Genomic DNA, 17,196 nt, shown 5'->3' with positions numbered 1-17,196 from the left:
AGCAGTTCCTTTCTGTCGCTGAGCAGGATTTATTTGTATGGGTGTACCAGTTTGTTGATCTGGTCACCTGTTGACAGATGTCTTCATTGTTTCTAGTTTTAGTGATTATGAATAAAGTTACTGTAAACATTTGTGTGCACATTTGTGTGAGCACAAACTTTTAATTCATCTAGATAAATCCCTAGGATTGGAACTGACTGCTGCTTGATATGTTATATCTGTATTTAACATTTTGGGATGCCAAACTGTCTTAACCTGGAGGCCAGGGCCGCTCGTCCCCCCTGGCGATCAGCGGTACCTGTTTCCTCCGCCCTGACCGGCAGGGCGGAGAATCGTGGTGGTGGGTCCTTCTCCTGAGGGAGGGAGAGAAACAGGGGGCAGGAGAGGGAGACGCAGAGAGTAAAGACACAACTCACGGTTTTCGATCAGGCGAAAGAGAGAGAGTTTATTGAGAAAACTGTTCCTTATAAAGCCTTCAAGGGGGGGAAAACAAGGCAGCTGACCCAGGTCAGTTGCTAGGAAACAGGGTCAAGGGATTAAGACTGGAGTAAAAGGGGAACCAGACTAAAGTGTCCTAGCACAGCGCCTGAGGGCACAGCTACCCTGCCTGCAGGCGGTTGATCTTTGATCTTCTGGCTTCTCCTCTGGCAGGGAGTGGCGCTCCCCTGCCTATTTTGCAACTCCCCTTAGGGAGTGACAAATCCGGCTAGCAAATGGCCAAGCAGCTGAGATCTTTGCCGCTCCCCACACCAAACTGGTTTCCAAAGTGGCTGTACCATTGTACATTCCTGCCAACAATGAGCAGACAGTCCTATTATTTTGTATCTTCTCCACAATTTGATATTGCTGTGTTTTTTGAAAACTGTTTTGATAGGTATTACAGTGGTATATCATTGTCATTTTAATTAGCATTTCCCTAATGACTGATCTTTTCCTGTGCTTATTTACCATCTATTTTGTGTGTGTGTCTATACAGATTTTATGCCCATTTTGACATTTCTATTTTTACTGTTGAGTTTTAGTACTTAAATATTCTAGATATAAGTTCTTTATAAGATATATGATTATCTTCCAGTCTCTGGCTTGAGCTTTCATTTTCTTAATACTATCTTTCGTAGAACAAAAGTTTTAAGGTTGCATAACATTTCTTTTTTTTTTTCTTTATAGTTTGAGGTTTTGCTGTCATATCAAAAAACTCTTTGCAAAACCTAAGGCAGTACAGGTTTCCCTTTGTCTCCATCTGAAAGTTATTTTAGTTTTTTATTTTAGACTTAGACTTTAGACAATCATCCGTGTTAATTTTTAAAGTTTATTTATTTACTTATTTTGAGATAGAGCATGTGCACACCAGTGAGCAGGGAGGGTCAGAGAGAGGGAGGAAGAGAGCAAATCCCAAGAAGATTTCATGTTGTCAGCACAGAGCCCATTGTAGGGCTAGAACTTATACAACTGTGAGATTGTAACGTGAGCCAAAATACAGAGGTGGATGGTTAACGGACTCAGCCAGCCAGGTGCCTTTAAGGGTGATTTTTATATGTGGTATGAAGTATATGTCAAGTCATTTTTTCTGTCTTTGAATATCCATTTATTTCAGCATCATTTCTGGAAAAGAGTAGCCTTTCTCTACTGATTGACTTTGCACCTTTGCCAACAATCGCTTGACTATACTTGTATTGATCTATTTCTGGACCTCTTCTCTGTTCCACTGATCTAATTGTCTGTCCTTTTTCCAACCCCTCACCATGTTGATGACTGTAGCTTGGGATTGATAGTAAGTCTTGAATTTATCAAATTCACCAATTTTGTTCCTCTTTTATAGTTGTTTTGACTATTCTAGTTCCTTTGACTTTCTGTATAAATGTTAGAATTAGCTATTGATATATTCGGTAAAATCTTGGATTGCTAGTAACTTGTTCTAGAGTGTTCTGCAAGACAAGAAAACATTTCTAATAAATTTTAACTTGATAAATGAGTGATGTCTTGCAATACGAGTGGTACATGATGCCAAACATCACATGACCACAACTGAGCCAATGGTTCTTGAAATTTGCTTTGATAAAGAAGTGCTTTGTAATACAAGCATGTTTCTTGAGTGAATTATGCTCACAAAAGAAGGTTTAACTGTACTTTAAAAAGCTTGCTGAGATTTTGAATGAGATTACAGTGAATCTATAGATACAATTGGGGAGAGTTTATTTAAATGATTTTTTTTTTCAAATTTCTTTCAGCCAGAGCACCTGGGTGGCTCAGTCAGTTAAGCAGCTGACTTCAGCTCAGGTCATGATCTCACGGTTCATGAGTTTGAGCCCCGCGTTGGGCTCTGTGCTGACAGCTCAGAGCCTGGAGCCTGCTTCAGATTCTCTGTCTCCCTCTCTCTCAGCCTCTCCCCTACTCATGCTCTATTTCTCTCTGTCTCAATAATAAATAAAAAAACATTAAAAAAATTTAAATTTCTTTCAGCCATGTTTTATAGTTTTCAGAATATAGCTTTTGTACATTTTTTTATATTTATACATAAGCACCACATTTTTAATGATATTGTTAATAGCATTATTTTACTTTAAAATGATAATTATTTATTGTTGATCTGAAGACATTTGACCTTTATGTTTTGAGTTTCTATCCCACAGCTTTGGTTAACTAATCTTTTAGTTCTAGAAAATTCTACGTAGACTGTTATGTCATGTGCAAATAGAGATAGTTCTATTTTTTCTTTTTCAAACTGTATGCCTTTTGTTTCTTTTCTTTTTTCCCCACTTATTCCTCCGACAAGGACATTCAGTTCAAACTTGAATAAGAATTTTAAGAGAAGAAAACATTGCCTTGTCATTTCTTATTATTAAGCATGATGCTTATTGTAGGCCCATACCTGGTTTTAGTCTTAGGAAGTTCTCACCCAATCCTAGTTTACAGTTTTATCATGAATGTATATTGAATTTTGTTTAGTGCTTTTTCCGCATGTATTAAGATGATTTATCTTATTTAATTTGATAATATATAAATTATAATGATTGATTTTCAGATGATGAATCAGCTTTGCAATTCTTGCATGAAATCCACTTGCTTATGTTATAATCCCTTTTTTAATAAATTGCTGGATTTATTTTGTTAGTATTTTTAAGAGTTTTGCAAATATGTTCATGAATGATATTAGTCTTTTTAAAAATGATACCTTCATCTAGTTTGGGTATTAAGGTAATACTGATCTTCTGAAATGAGTAATTTTCTCTCCTCTTCGATTTTCAGTAATAGATTATATAGATGATGTTTTATTTTTTCCTTAACTCTCTGGTAGAATTTATCAGTGAAACCATGTGAGGCAGGATTTTTCTTTTTGGAAGTTTGTATGTGTATGTGCATATGAACTTGGTATCTTTAATATATTTAGAACTATTCAGATTACATATTCTACATTCAGTTTTGATAGTTTGTGTCTTTCAAGGGATTCATCCATTTCATATAAGTTGCTAAGTTTATTGGCATAAAATTGTTTGTAATATTCCCTTATTACCTTTTGCTACTTGTGGGATCAGTCAGTAATGTTAGCCCCTCTTTTATTCCTGAGAAGATAAATTGTGACTTCTTTTTGGTCAGCTTTGACTAGAGATTTACCAATTTTATGAATCTTTCCAAATAAGCAGATTTTGATTTTTTTATTTTTAATTCTTTTTCATATTTTTTTATGATTTCAGTTTCATTGATTTTGCTCTTTTAATATGTGTTTCTGCTTTTGGGGGGAGTAGTTATTTATTTCTTAAATAGAGGCTTCAGTTGTTGTTTTCAGTATTTCCTCTTTTCTAACATTAGCCATTTGGTGATTACGAATTTTCTACTAAATACTGCTTTAGTTGAAATCTATACATTTTGACCTATCCCATTTTCATTTAGTTTTAAATATTTTAAAGTGTACTTTGACACTTCCTTTTTGACCCATGAGTTATTTAGAAGTGTCTTATTTAATTTCCAGGTGTTATGGATTTCTAGTTTGATTCCGTTACGTCTGATAACATACTTTATATGATTTCCATTCTTTTAAATTTGTTTTGTTGTTGTTGTTGTTGTTATTTTTGATGGCCCAGAATATGGTCTAGCTTAATGAGTGTTCTACTTATACTAGAAAAGAATGTGTACTGTTCTGTTGTCCTCTGGATTGTTCTATAAATGTCAATTTGGTCAAGTTGGTTGATGCTGTTGTTGAAAATCTATATTTTAAAAACGGGCCAATGATGATCTTATGCACACTGAAAATTAAGAGCCACTTATAGAGAGCTAACACTGATTGGGATGGAACTGTAACAGAGGTTCAGTTTTGGATGAGAGTTCATATTTGGTATATTTGTGGAAGCCTAGTATCATCCAGTCAGTCATCCATGCTCAGGATATAAGCTTAATAATAGGTATCTCCCAGGCACATTGCAAGAACAAGTTTTTCCTCTTGTCTTTGCCTCTAGATCTTCCATCTATTGGATGGCCTTTGATGCTTTTCCTACAAATATTCTCTCTACCTCTTTCACCTATACCAGCCTTTCTTTTTTCTTTAAGTTTATTTATTTATTTTTGTGAGAGACAGAGACAGCATGAGTACAGGAAAGACAGGAGGGACAGAGAGAGAGAGGGACAGAGAATCCTAAGCAGGCTCTGTGCTACCAGTGCAAACCTGATATAGGAGTCAATCTCATGAAACCATGAGATTGTGATCTGAGCTAAGACCAAGAGTCAAGACACTTAACCAACTGAGCCACCATGTGCCCCAATTACCAGCCTTTCTTTTTAATTTTTTTCAATTTTTATTTATCTTTTCTGAGAGAGAGAGAGAGAGAGAGAGAGAGAGAGAGAGAGAGAGAGAGAGAGAATATGAGCAGGGGAGGGGTAGAGAGAAGGAGACACAGAATCTGAAGCAATCTCCAGGCTGTGAGCTGTCAGCACAGAGCCCAAGGCAGAATTTGAACTCATGAACAGTGAGATCATGACCTGAACCAAAGTCACTGCTTTACTGACTGAGCCACCCAGGTGCCCCTATACCAGCCTTCTTAAAGTGTGTTTTATAAAATACTACATCCAGGAGCTACTACTAAGCAAGAGGTGGGTTGTGAGGAGTGTATCAGTTGCTTAGGAAACTGTTGCATATTTCCATCTTGAATATCATAACAGCTCTAAGAAATCTAGAATAAACAAGTCTTTTCTTTTATTTAATACCCTTTCCTTCTAACAAAAAATACATAATACCAGATACCTTATAAAGTTTTTAAGATGGGATAACATACATAAAACACATATTTGAGAGTTGGGCATATAGTATGTGGTCCATAAAAGTTTGTTTCTATGATTTATAGTAGTTGGTATTCTTGTGGGTGCTGTTTTATTTTTAGATTTATTCCATTGGCTGACCTTTAAAAGTTGGGAGGGATATGAAGGTGAAAAAAATCCTGGGAATGCAGACACCAGAAAAAGCACAAAAATTAACCCGAGTTTTACCTGTTTCAGTACATTTCTATTATAGTTTATTGATTTTAGTTTTCTTGTAGCATATTACATTCATTTTAAAGACCTCTCCCACCCAGTTTGTCAACTTAAATCTATCTCCCCAGGATCAGTATCACTGGTGTTCCTGGGTATTTGCAAGTGCACTACTAAGAAAACCGGTCTGTGCAGTATCATGGATGATGCACCTAGTATAACCAATAGCTCAGGACTTCACATAATGTCCTCAGCTGGCCTCATAGAACAGTGCCACCAAGGAAGTGCCGTGTACTCAGAATTCAAAATTCCCTCCTCCCCAGCTACTTACCCTGGTTCCTTTGGTATCTCTGAGGGAACTTTATTGACACTCTGCTTTCTTTTCTTAAACAGGTGGACTCTGCATTGCACAGTCCGTGAGAATCCCCCAAGAGCGCAAAGACAGAACCATTGACTTTGATAGAATTATCAAACAGCTCCTGGACACCCCCAACTCCAGGGCCGTCGTGATTTTTGCCAACGATGAGGATATAAAGTAAGGATGACTGATGTAATTCATTAATATGCATGCTGCAACTTTAGGAGACAGAAAGACCAGGATACTGGCAGAGAAAAGGGAAAGGATAGCACAGAAGCAAATCTGTAGTTACGTAGTGGGAAAGTCTGTACACGCTTTCTCCCCTACACACGAGGTGGTAGCGAACCATGGAAGCAGCCGTGTGTTCCTGTCATGTCTTCCCTTCTGTTAGCAAAGTAAATGTATTCAATTACTTGTAAAAAGAGAAAATCACTGGACCCTTCAGAGATTCTTTTCTTAAAAATATATCCAAATGTAACACACTTTTATCTGAAGAACGGTTCTTCTTAATGTAAAAGAGAAAATATCTTATAATTCTGGCTTTATTACTCAATGTGTTCCAGACCAGGCTTGTCTCCCTCTACCTCGCCATGCCATTTCTTCCTCTTTTCTTATCTTGATTCTCCTGGGAGTAAAAAATCCGATTGGAATCTTGACTTGCCTTTTTTTCCCTCATTCCTTGTATTATTGGTCAAGCTACGTAGAGCTGACCTTTGTTTCTAGAATACAACGTGCCCAGAATATGTTTTAAGACACAAATGTGCCCTGCCTGATTTCTTCTCTGAACAATACCACCTTGGTCCAGAATATTTTTTTTAATTTAGGATAAACAGTAATTACACTTGCTTAAAAATATTTTAAAAATCTAAGCTTAACAAAAAAGTTCCATTCATCCTTCCCCGAGCTACCAAGTTCTCCTTTTCAAATGCAATGGCTAATGACCAGTTTCTTGTATACTCTTCTAGATAGTCTGTGTAATTTTATACAATGTACGCTGTGTGTACATCTTGTTCTGTTCCCTGCTAGCCTTTACTTACTATTTTATCATGGATGTCTATAAATGTAAGTACCTATTTAGTTTTTTTAATAACTGTGCAGAATTTTATCTTATAGCCATACTATAATTTACCTAAATGCTCCCTTACTGATTGACATTTTATTATAGGTTTTACAATTATAAATAATGCTGCAATAAACTTCCTTTTCCACAAATCTGATCACACAAATATAAATATACAAATTTATAATATTAATAATACATATTACATGATAGGTAGATGTGGATATATACTACTAATATAACACAAATATGTAAATAAAAATATATTATTTTATATATTTATGTGGTTTTAACATAAATCCCTAGAAAAGAAGTTTCCAGAACAAAGATGTGTCCCAATATGAATGTTGTTTTCCAAAGATGTTGTGCTGGTGTACATCTCCACTGATATGAAAGATCGGTTACTTAGTCTTTGTCTTAGAATTCAGTATATACCATTTAATTTGAGGATGGGTCTCTTTTATTAAGAGTGAATTTTAAGAGCACAGGACACAGTTGCATCCTGCTTGGGTTACTGCACTGTCATTACTACCAGCCTTTCAATTTTGTGGCTCTCCCCTCCACACACACCCTAAATGTTGCCTCTGATTCCATCCATCACTCTCCCAGTATTAAGCTCTGATCGAGTGTGGCAGGATTATTAAATGGAAAGCATATTAAACCTGAAGTTGAGATCCCTGAGGTGTTTTGCAACTGTAATGACTACTATGTCACCTTGGGAATTCTCCTCACTGTTGCCGCCATCTTGCTTCCCAATTTCTGAGTCTTGGTTCTCCCATCAATAAAATGAAAATCCTTTTAAGCTCTTTTTGTGGTGTTCCAGCCTCATCCTACCTTTCTAGTCTCATTTCATTCCCTACTCCTTCACATTGTGTGTTTCCTCACTCCCTGGTCTTGGCATGTTCTCTTCTACCCACCTAAAATGGTTTTTTTTCCCTCACTGTCTCATTCCTCTTCCATCTCTAGTGTGGCTTTCTGAGGAAGATGTCTCTGAACAATGCAGCTTTGGCAAATTCTTCAGTTTATGTCACTAATGTTATTTTGCATCACTTAATCATTTGATTAGTGTCCACCTTCTCCACGAGTCTATAAACATCACAGTAACACAGGTGATACCTCATTGGACTTCCTTTTGTACCCTCAGCCCCTATCATAGTGTTTGGTATATAGTAAATGCTCAAGAAATGGTACCAAATGAATGAGTGAACTCACTATTCTAACACATACTATTTACTAATTTAAAGATAAGTTTCTCTATCTGAATTTCACAATGCTTTAAAATGTGGTCCTAATTTAACATTTAGACCTCAACCCTATTCATCCACTTCTACACCCAAAATGCATGGCTCTGGTCCTCTAGCAGTTCTAATTGCTTCTCCTCATGGCCTTTATCAATGGTGTGTGTGTGTGTGTGTGTGTGTGTGTGTGTGCATTTCTCTCCTTCTCTACCTGTTGAAATTGTCAATTTTAAAAGTCAGTCTCAAACATGACTTTCTCTATGAGACTATTTCTGGCCATACCTTAAATATGTCACTTCTCTTCTTAAAATTCTGATGTGTTGCTCTTAGGCCATTTTCTTCTACACTTTGTGTGGTAATTATTTAAAAGATTTTTGTTTTCATAGTATTACTCATGTGTTTTGTTTTCTTTTTGCTTATTTCTCTCATCTCTATTCATCTTCTTAATTGTCTCATAAATCTTTTTCATACATTATACCTTTTCAAAGTATGTAATATATTGATAAGGTATGGCTTTGTGTTTTTTTCTAAATACATTATACATGTCACGTAAAAATTACTGCAAATAGCTAGGGTGACTAATCCATTATAGTACTCTTGACTTGTAGGTAATGTGAAGTTTTAATTTGGGATGTAAAAATGCATACAACCCACTCAATAACTATGCTCATTCTTTCTGCTTTGGGGTTTGTTTGTATGCTGAGTATTATTGTATACTGTGATTTATAGTAGTGGTAAAAGAAATAGTTCTTGAGCACAGCAATAAAACTTAAGTGCATATATGTTTCTTCTAAAACATGATTTCAAATATACTAATGTCTGAAGAGTACTGTTAACTCATAATATTATGTTATTTCTTTTTTTAGAAGACTTACATTGTAAATGGGAAATTTTGAGATTTCTTAGAACATTAACTTCAAATACTTTGTCAGAGAACAGCAGGGAGAAGACAGTAATACCTAGATTTTAAAGCTAAAACAAATGCTAAGTAAGTCATGGGCACTGATAATTTAGATTTTAGACAAGAGTGCATCCTTTTTCTGAAACACTTTTTTTTCTGATTATAAAAGTAATACATGACTATTGTACATCCACTGGAAAACATGGAAAAACTTTTTGTTGTTGTTCTTTATTAAAAGGAATCCTTTTTACTTTGTCCCCTGATTATCTAGAAAAGGTAAAGGTTAGACATACTAATCACAAATAATGATGTTTAATAATCTCCCCTAAAATGTGCAATCCCAATAATCAGAGATTGAGTAAAATTCTGGTTTAATATTTACCATCACTTGTTCCCAAACATAAACAGGATTTCCCCAAAAGAATCTCTCACTTTTTATCTCCCATTGTTTATAATTCACATTTCACTTTTATTTTATTATTTTTTTAATTTTTTTAATGTTTATTTAATTTATTGTTGAGAGACAGAGAGAGACAGTGTGAGCAGGGGAGGGTCAGAGAGAGAGGCAGACACAGAATCTGAAGCAGGCTCCAGGCTCTGAGCTAGCTGTCAGCACAGAGCCCGATGCGGGGCTCGAACCCACAAACCATGAGATCGTGACCTGAGCCGAAGCCGGACGCTTAACCAACTCAGCCACCCAGGCATCCCAGACATTTCACTTTTAATACCATACATATTTTTAGATACTTACTCTTATTTATCTTAATAAACCCACAATTTTACATTTATATTAAAGTGAACATCTACTTTTTAGATTTATGTAGCTTTGTCTTTTCCCTTGTTTTACTTGGCTTCTGCCCATCTTTGCACCCTCTTCAACCTCAGGAGAGCCTTTTCAATGAACTGTTAGGTAAACAATATGTTATTCACAATATCCTTATTTTTCTGTGCTCTCCGATGACCCTACACTTCTACCTATGTATATATACACATATACTGGCAAAGTTCAGCCAGCTTTTATCATATATGACTTGAATCATCTTTTGCAGTTTATTTTCATTGATTTTTCTTTTGTAAGAAGTACTTGTGGAAATCTAAGTATATTTACTTTTCTTTCTAACTAAGTATATTCTTAATTATCTTCTACTCCATCCTCTGGATGCACTTTGATTTGTTTAGACAGTCCCCTGTTGCTCTCCATTTTGGTTGTCTGCCGTAATGAACATACATTTTTCACAGCGTATTTGGCATTCCAGTTGCACAGATTAGTAGAAATAGTGTCTCTAGGTCAAGAGTACAAATAGTTAATTGTATTTGTTTTTATTAAAATGAAATAAGCATATAAAAAATTAAAAATATAAGAGAAACACTTTGATACAAACAGCAGTGTCAAATCTTCCCAGACTCTCTGGTTAAGGTCTCTTTGAGCAGTTATTTTAATTCTTCCAGCTCTTTCTCCCTGTCTTAGGCATATCTACATAATGTGCTGATACCACGATTTTGGAATTGTTAAGTTTGAATATTATCTATTAATCCCTCTTATGTTAGGTAGAATTTGCTTCACTTATACCCTCCTTATTCTCTCAACATTATTCTATCAGATTTTCATTTAACAAACCAGTGGATGCATTATTAACATTATATACACATTATGTACCACAGCATTAATTTTTTTTTCTTTGATATGATTTTTTTGGGAAAACTTTTAGTTTTTTAAAAGCATTCATATGATAATTTTTATTTTATTATTTTTTTTCTTATTCATGTCATAGGTCTAACATCTTTTCCTGTATATTCCCGTGAAAGATAATCCATGAGTTCCCTTATTTTTCCTGGACACTTCCCTTCTAAAATCTCCATACTTCTGTTTTATTCTAGACTAGTCTGTATCATGTAAAGAAATTTTTCTGTCACTTAATTATGTTTATGTTTTCTTATGTCATTTTATTGCAACATGCTCTTCAATAATTTTCTAGTAAAGACTAAATAAAGAAAAAAAGTTTGTGTTGCATGCCTAAAAATGTCTTCATTCTTCATACTTACTTAGTAGTTGGGAAGGTAAGGCATAACTTCATATTTATTTATTTAAATGTTTATTTATTTTCGAGAGCATGCAGGCTGAGGCAGGGCAGAGACAGGGGGATAGAGGATCTGAAGTGGGCTCAGAGCTGACAGGCCGACAGCAGTGAGCCCGATGTGGGGCTCAAACTCACAAACCACGAGATCATGATCTGAACCAAAGTTGGAATCCCAACTGCCTGAGCCACCCACGTGCTCTGCTTCATATTTATTTATCATTACATGATTCCTGGCACATAAATGATTTTCAGCTAATAGCTATGGTGACTAATGCGTTGTAAGACTTGTAACTTGCAGGGAGTTTGAGGTTCTAAGTTTGGATGGAAAAGTGTAAATTCTAGAGGATTTATATGCTAATTCTGTTAGTACTGGGATTCTTTGTATGTTAAATAACAGAATTCTAGATTTTAAAATATTTTTTCCTCAGAATTTGGAAGGCATTTCTTCACTATCCATCATCTTTCTTTGTTTCTGTTTGTGTGATTGTTTTTGCTGTTAAGAGGTTGGTGACACTCTGCTTATTTTTTGTCCTGTGTCCTAATCTTCTTTTGGAAGCTTTTAGGATATTTTCATTGCACCCCCCCCCCATTTTAAATTATGTGATATGCTTGATTTTTCCCTATTATTTTGCTGACTGGGCCTTTTAAATTTGGAAACTCATATTATCAATTTCTGGGACTTTTCTTAATTAAAAATATATTGTTACAAAATCTCACTCTGTTTTCTCTGTATATTTGTTCTAGAAATTTTATTAGCTGAATATAGGTGTCCCCAGGTTCATTCTTTAAGACACTTACCCTTTCAGAAGTATGTTCTACCTTTTTGTTGCTGTTTGTGCTTTCTGCGTAATTTTCTTCACTCTTTTATTTTTCTCTCCTTACATATTTTATATTTTAATAAATAAGAGCTATTATTGTTGATTGGTATTTTCTATGTTATCTTGTTCTTGATTACAGATATGATAGATATGATAATTCTTATTTAAATATATTTGTTTTTGTTCTTTGTATATATTTCTGTGCTCCACTACACATCAGTTTCCTTTTTGTATTAACTTATTTGGTTTCTAATTAACACTGGAGATTTTCTGAAATTATGGATGCTTTTGGGAAGTTTCCATTTGAGAGAGAGACCAATGAGTTCTTGGTATATGGACAGTGCATATCACCTGAATGGGCTTTCAGTGGACTGGTCAGACATCGAAGTTGCCATCCCATAAGATGGTCTATGGCAGTAGACAGAATTATTCTTCTAGGGTGGTCCAGATTTTTCCAGAAAAGCTATGTTCTACCTGAGAGACACTCTCTTAAGTCTCCAGTATTCTATAAGCAGAAGTCCAAGTTTTCTAGAGGGTCTTACCATTCTAAAACTTAGTGATAAATTTAACTTATCCCCTCCCCTCATGTTTAATTCACCTTTCATTTATAACCTTCTGGTATTTGGATGTTTACACTATCAGAACCTATTCCTTACAGATTTAATCAGAAATTACCATTCCATTTTTTGCCTGGAAGAAAAAAAATTTGGCCAAGTACTTAGACAACACTCAGTACCTTCAAGTCTTGTGAAACGAAAAATCACTTCTCCTGGGGTATGACCCACCAAAGGAGTTTTAGTTATAGCTACTGCTGTTCTACAAATGCAGTTACCCTTACTCACCTCTTCTCTTTTCCAAAAATATATTTTAATAACTGTACAATGAATGATGAGTCTTCATTTTGTTTTATTGGCCTTGTTGCCCTTGTTATATATATACTATTTTTAATTTTTTAAGTGTTTATTTTTGAGAGAGAGACAGAAACAGAACACAAGCAAGGGAGGGGGAAAGAGAGAGAGGGAGATACAGAATCCAAAAGCGGCTCCAGGCTCTGAGCTATCAGCACAGAACCCAACATGGGGCTTGAACTCAGGAACAGCGAGATCATGACCTAAGCTGAGATGCTTAAGTGACTGAGCCACCCAGGTGCCCCATTTATATAGTATTTTTACTTACAAACCTTGGCTGTAAAAATTTCAAGTATGACATACTTGTTCATTTTAATGAACAATTTAAGACCCTTCATGTAGATTGACATGTTGCTTTCCAGAAATATATACCACCAACAGTGAATGCAAACACTCCAGCCCTATGCCCAGACTCACAAAACAAAACAAATCTTTTGGTCAACAAGAGAAGCAAATGTGACATCTTCCCCTAATTTACATTTCCCTCCTTTCTAATGTATATGAATTGCATCTCCAGCTTATGTGTTATTTATATTTTGCCTTTGATCATTTGTCTTTTACTGTTTCTTGCCTATTTTCTTCAAGCTGTTATGATCATTTTTCTTAGTGGTTTTGTAAAATCTCTTTATATATGCAAAGATATAAATCCTTTGACATACTTCTTTTTTGCCATTGATTACTTCCTTTTTGAGAACTGGTAACTTGCTTTCCTTCTGCTTCATTCCTATTTTATATACGTTCAGCAGCTGCTCCTTAACATTAAGATGACTTTTCCTGTTCTTTTTCACAGGCAGATCCTTGCTGCAGCCAAAAGAGCTGACCAAGTGGGCCATTTTCTTTGGGTCGGATCAGACAGCTGGGGATCCAAAATAAACCCACTGCACCAGCATGAAGATATTGCAGAAGGAGCCATCACCATTCAGCCCAAGCGAGCAACGGTGGAAGGTATGGGTTTTGTCCATTGTAAAATATGCTAATAGACTGGTTTGTGCCTTGCAGGATGGCCAAATCATGTGTCTCTTTGAGGGTTTGGTGTTTTTACATAATGTATGCAGTGTGCTTTCAAACTCGTAGCCATGAAATGCAGATTAGCCCATATATCTGGTCTGTCCTTTTAGTTGATAGCCCTCTTTTGAAGGATCATATATTTTTATAACATCAAAATTCACGTTTTTTTTCTTTATGGCACCAGAGTTTTCTGAGAGAAGAGCATTGCCATTAATAAGTGAAATAATAATACAATCCAAGTGTCCATAAGTGAACTGCATTTTTCTGAAAGAATATTTCCCTTTGCAATTTATCCATTAGTTCTATAGCAGAATAACTCTGGGGATCCTTTCCTTCATTTCCTCGTGGAGTATCTTCCAGCCCCCTGGATTGCACTGCACACCACCTCCTCGGACACCAGCATCACCTTGACTTCCTGGGTCTCTTTTATTCTCGCTTTCTTTCTTTAGCCTTCCTAAATCACTACCCCTTCTTTTCCTTTGCCTTCCTTGCTACTACAAAGAGTCTTCAAGAGGAAGAAGGAGGAGAGAGTGTTTGTTGGTATCCTTATGATCTAACAAAAGTTGCTGATTACAATTCATGTTCTCCTTTAATTCGAAAAGTTATTTTGAAAAGAAGATGCTATGAAGAAAAGAAACTCCTCCACTAGTATCCTGCTTTGTGTTTCTTTCCTAATGGGCCAAGTCTCCAAAGATTCCCTAAAACATGCTTGCTTTGCACATTAAAAAAAGCCTCTCTCCTCTCACTCAAAAAGGGATCAAATATTTGCATTTCTTTCTATTCTGTTTCCACTCCAGTATAATTAATTATTCTCTGCAGAAGCCTCTGTGGTCTATGGAGACCTTTTTAAACAAGCCAGGTTGTGGTTCAGTCACTGTTGCCTTTCTATGTTATCTGGGGGAGATAAAGATCCCATGAGTCACCCACGTGTTCATTGGGAGGCTTTGAATTCATTTCATTCTCCAGTACAGTCCTGAGAAGATTGCTTATCTTACAACACAGACCAATGCATTTGCAGATGCGTTGCAAAAATAAAAGATAACATTTTAACTATCTCCACTCCTTTTTACTCAAAATTTTGAGTATCCACTGTATGTCTTGCTCTGTTCTGAAAGATTAAAAATAAGATGAGGACAAAATGCTTACTTTCAAACCAGACACAGCTGAGAGAAGGTGTCAAAAATAGCCATTGACTAGGTAACATGAGAAACACTGTAAGTGTAATATGGAATAGATACCACAGGGCACAAAGGAGAGACTGTAAGTTTCTCTTGAGTGGTGATGTTACGTTGGGGATACTCCTGAGAAGAGGTAAAGTGATGATTTGAAATGCCTCAGGCAGGCGAAGAGAAGAACACCATCCACTCCCAACCCAGGGGACAGGAACAGAAGACTGAAGGAGCAAGCCATGCTGGGATAACAGTAAACAATTCATTCTACAGCACAGCCCTGTGTTACAGCCATCCTGAAATTCTTACGGTTCTTTAAACCCATCTCCACTTACACGGCATTGGGACAACTCTTTTCTCTCCTAGAGTTCCATTTGCTGAACTGTTGGCCTGATTAACTCCTAGTTCTATCCTTTAGGACTTTGCTTAGATATTAATTTTCCTTGGAAGCTACATGTGACCCTTCCACTTCAGCCAAGTTTGGGTTAGAGGCCCTTTCTGTTGCTTCTGTGGCATCCTTCATGATCCCTACCTCTTTACTTGTCTCTGTCTAGAAACATATCTGTTATGCACACCCTGCATTGTACCCCCAACATCGGTAACCCTTGGCCTGCATATGGCACACACTCAAACAGATGTTTAAGTGTTTGGATGCTGAGATGAGTGGAGGAATCACAGACTACCGAGTTCCTGGCATAAAATATGGCAGAGAAATGGTCCAGAGTTGGATTATGAAGGGTCTTGAAACTACACTAAGGAAAGTGTTTTCTATTCTGAAAGTTCGGGCAGCAACTGGAAAGTGGAACGTGCTCAAAGGGGATTAGAAAGTTCACTTAGGTGATGTTATGGAGAAGTCAGAGTCAGGTGAGAGTGATAGCAAGTAAGGAAGGAGTGAGGTCCTTTCCTCCCTGACTGTAGATGCTGCATAGACATGGATGCTTATACTCCATGGTTACTAGCTCCAGTATCATGATGTTTAAATAAATTACTAGGTATCTTGAAGTTTTTATAAATTCTTGAAAAAAAATTCCTGCTGTGTATTTAAGGATACACAAAGTTGTCTTTTGGGGAGGCAGGAGGGGTCTTAATACAAAACAGTATCCTAGATCTGCAGAAACATATCTATATCTATCATTTATCTCTTTGAAGAGGGGTTGTTCCAAACGATGACTTGAGAGAGAGAGAGAGATTATTAACATTGGAATATGATAGAGCAGCAACTCTTTATACAAAACTCAATTCCTAACCAGATAAAAATGAGGATTTTTTTTTTTTTTGGCTGGTGTGTGTGGCTTATGTCTAACCGTATTGTCTATGTGCATTGCTACAATGAACAGTCTAGATTTTTTCACTTAGGAAATGAAACATCAAGATTGGGTCTGTGAATTTATAGTGATACACTCCTAAGGAAGTGCAAAAAGAAATGCATTTACTTGCACTAAGATTTGTAAAGCAAGCTATGAAATATCTCAAATGAAACTAACAAAATTGAACGTATTCTGTATCAGCAAATAAGTTTTGCTCTCCTATCTAATGTTTTTTTTCTTTTTGATAAATATTCCATATTGATTTCTCCTGTCGTGGAACATCCTACAAATATTTATAATACTCCTATATCCCTGTATCTTTGTGTTTTATAATGTTGTATGTACAAATGCAAACAGGAAAAAGGCAATCAATAATCAACATGTTTCTATTCTTTAGATTTATATTTTGAACATGTTCAGCAACGATCTGAATTTTTGGCTGGTCTTTTCTCTATCTGCATGAATAATTAACAATAAATTGCTTTAGGCTAAATTGCTAGCAAGCACATGGCCTCTGTGAGAGTAGTTCTCATCTTCTTTTATCTTCTATCTGTATTTATTCTCCATTTATGCAAGAAAGAGTCTCTGTGTTTGCTAGCCAAGTGTGTTGTTCTTCCCCCATTCAATTTGATGTTGATAGGAATTGTGCCTGGGAAAGGTCGGCTGTGGCCCTGATCGCTGCCCAACATTCACAGGATATCTGGAGAATGTCTCCACAACTTGGCAGCTCTCCACCAGCTCTTAAGCCAAAACACTTCTGTAATTTTCAGTGTTTCTGAATTGTCTGATGAGCCAAGGGATTGCTGGCATTTTCCGCTCTTCTGTTGCCCCATTAACTAAGATTCTCTGTCATCCTCTCCAGCCCCCAACAAGGCCTCAGAGCAAAAATGTCCA

The 17,196-nt window shown here is 36.2% G+C and overlaps 1 protein-coding gene across 6 annotated transcripts in view; it reads left to right on the top strand.

Moving 5' to 3' along the window:
• Nucleotides 1-17,196, top strand: part of GRM7 (glutamate metabotropic receptor 7) — an 850,676-nt gene that overhangs the window by 428,581 nt on the left and 404,899 nt on the right. For all 6 annotated transcript variants that reach the window (XR_003901066.1, XR_003901065.1, XM_029917442.1 and 3 more), the window contains exons 3-4: nucleotides 5,851-5,992; nucleotides 13,609-13,763. Coding sequence is in view for 4 of the 6 variants with exons in the window: in XM_029917442.1 (XP_029773302.1) it covers nucleotides 5,851-5,992; nucleotides 13,609-13,763 (297 nt within the window). In the remaining 2 variants the exon portion in view is untranslated. The remainder of the gene's footprint in view (nucleotides 1-5,850; nucleotides 5,993-13,608; nucleotides 13,764-17,196) is intronic.

Source organism: Suricata suricatta, chromosome 12, assembly GCF_006229205.1.
Source record: "Suricata suricatta isolate VVHF042 chromosome 12, meerkat_22Aug2017_6uvM2_HiC, whole genome shotgun sequence".
NCBI classification, from domain to species: domain Eukaryota; kingdom Metazoa; phylum Chordata; class Mammalia; order Carnivora; family Herpestidae; genus Suricata; species Suricata suricatta.
This window is presented reverse-complemented; position numbering and strand designations above follow the sequence as displayed.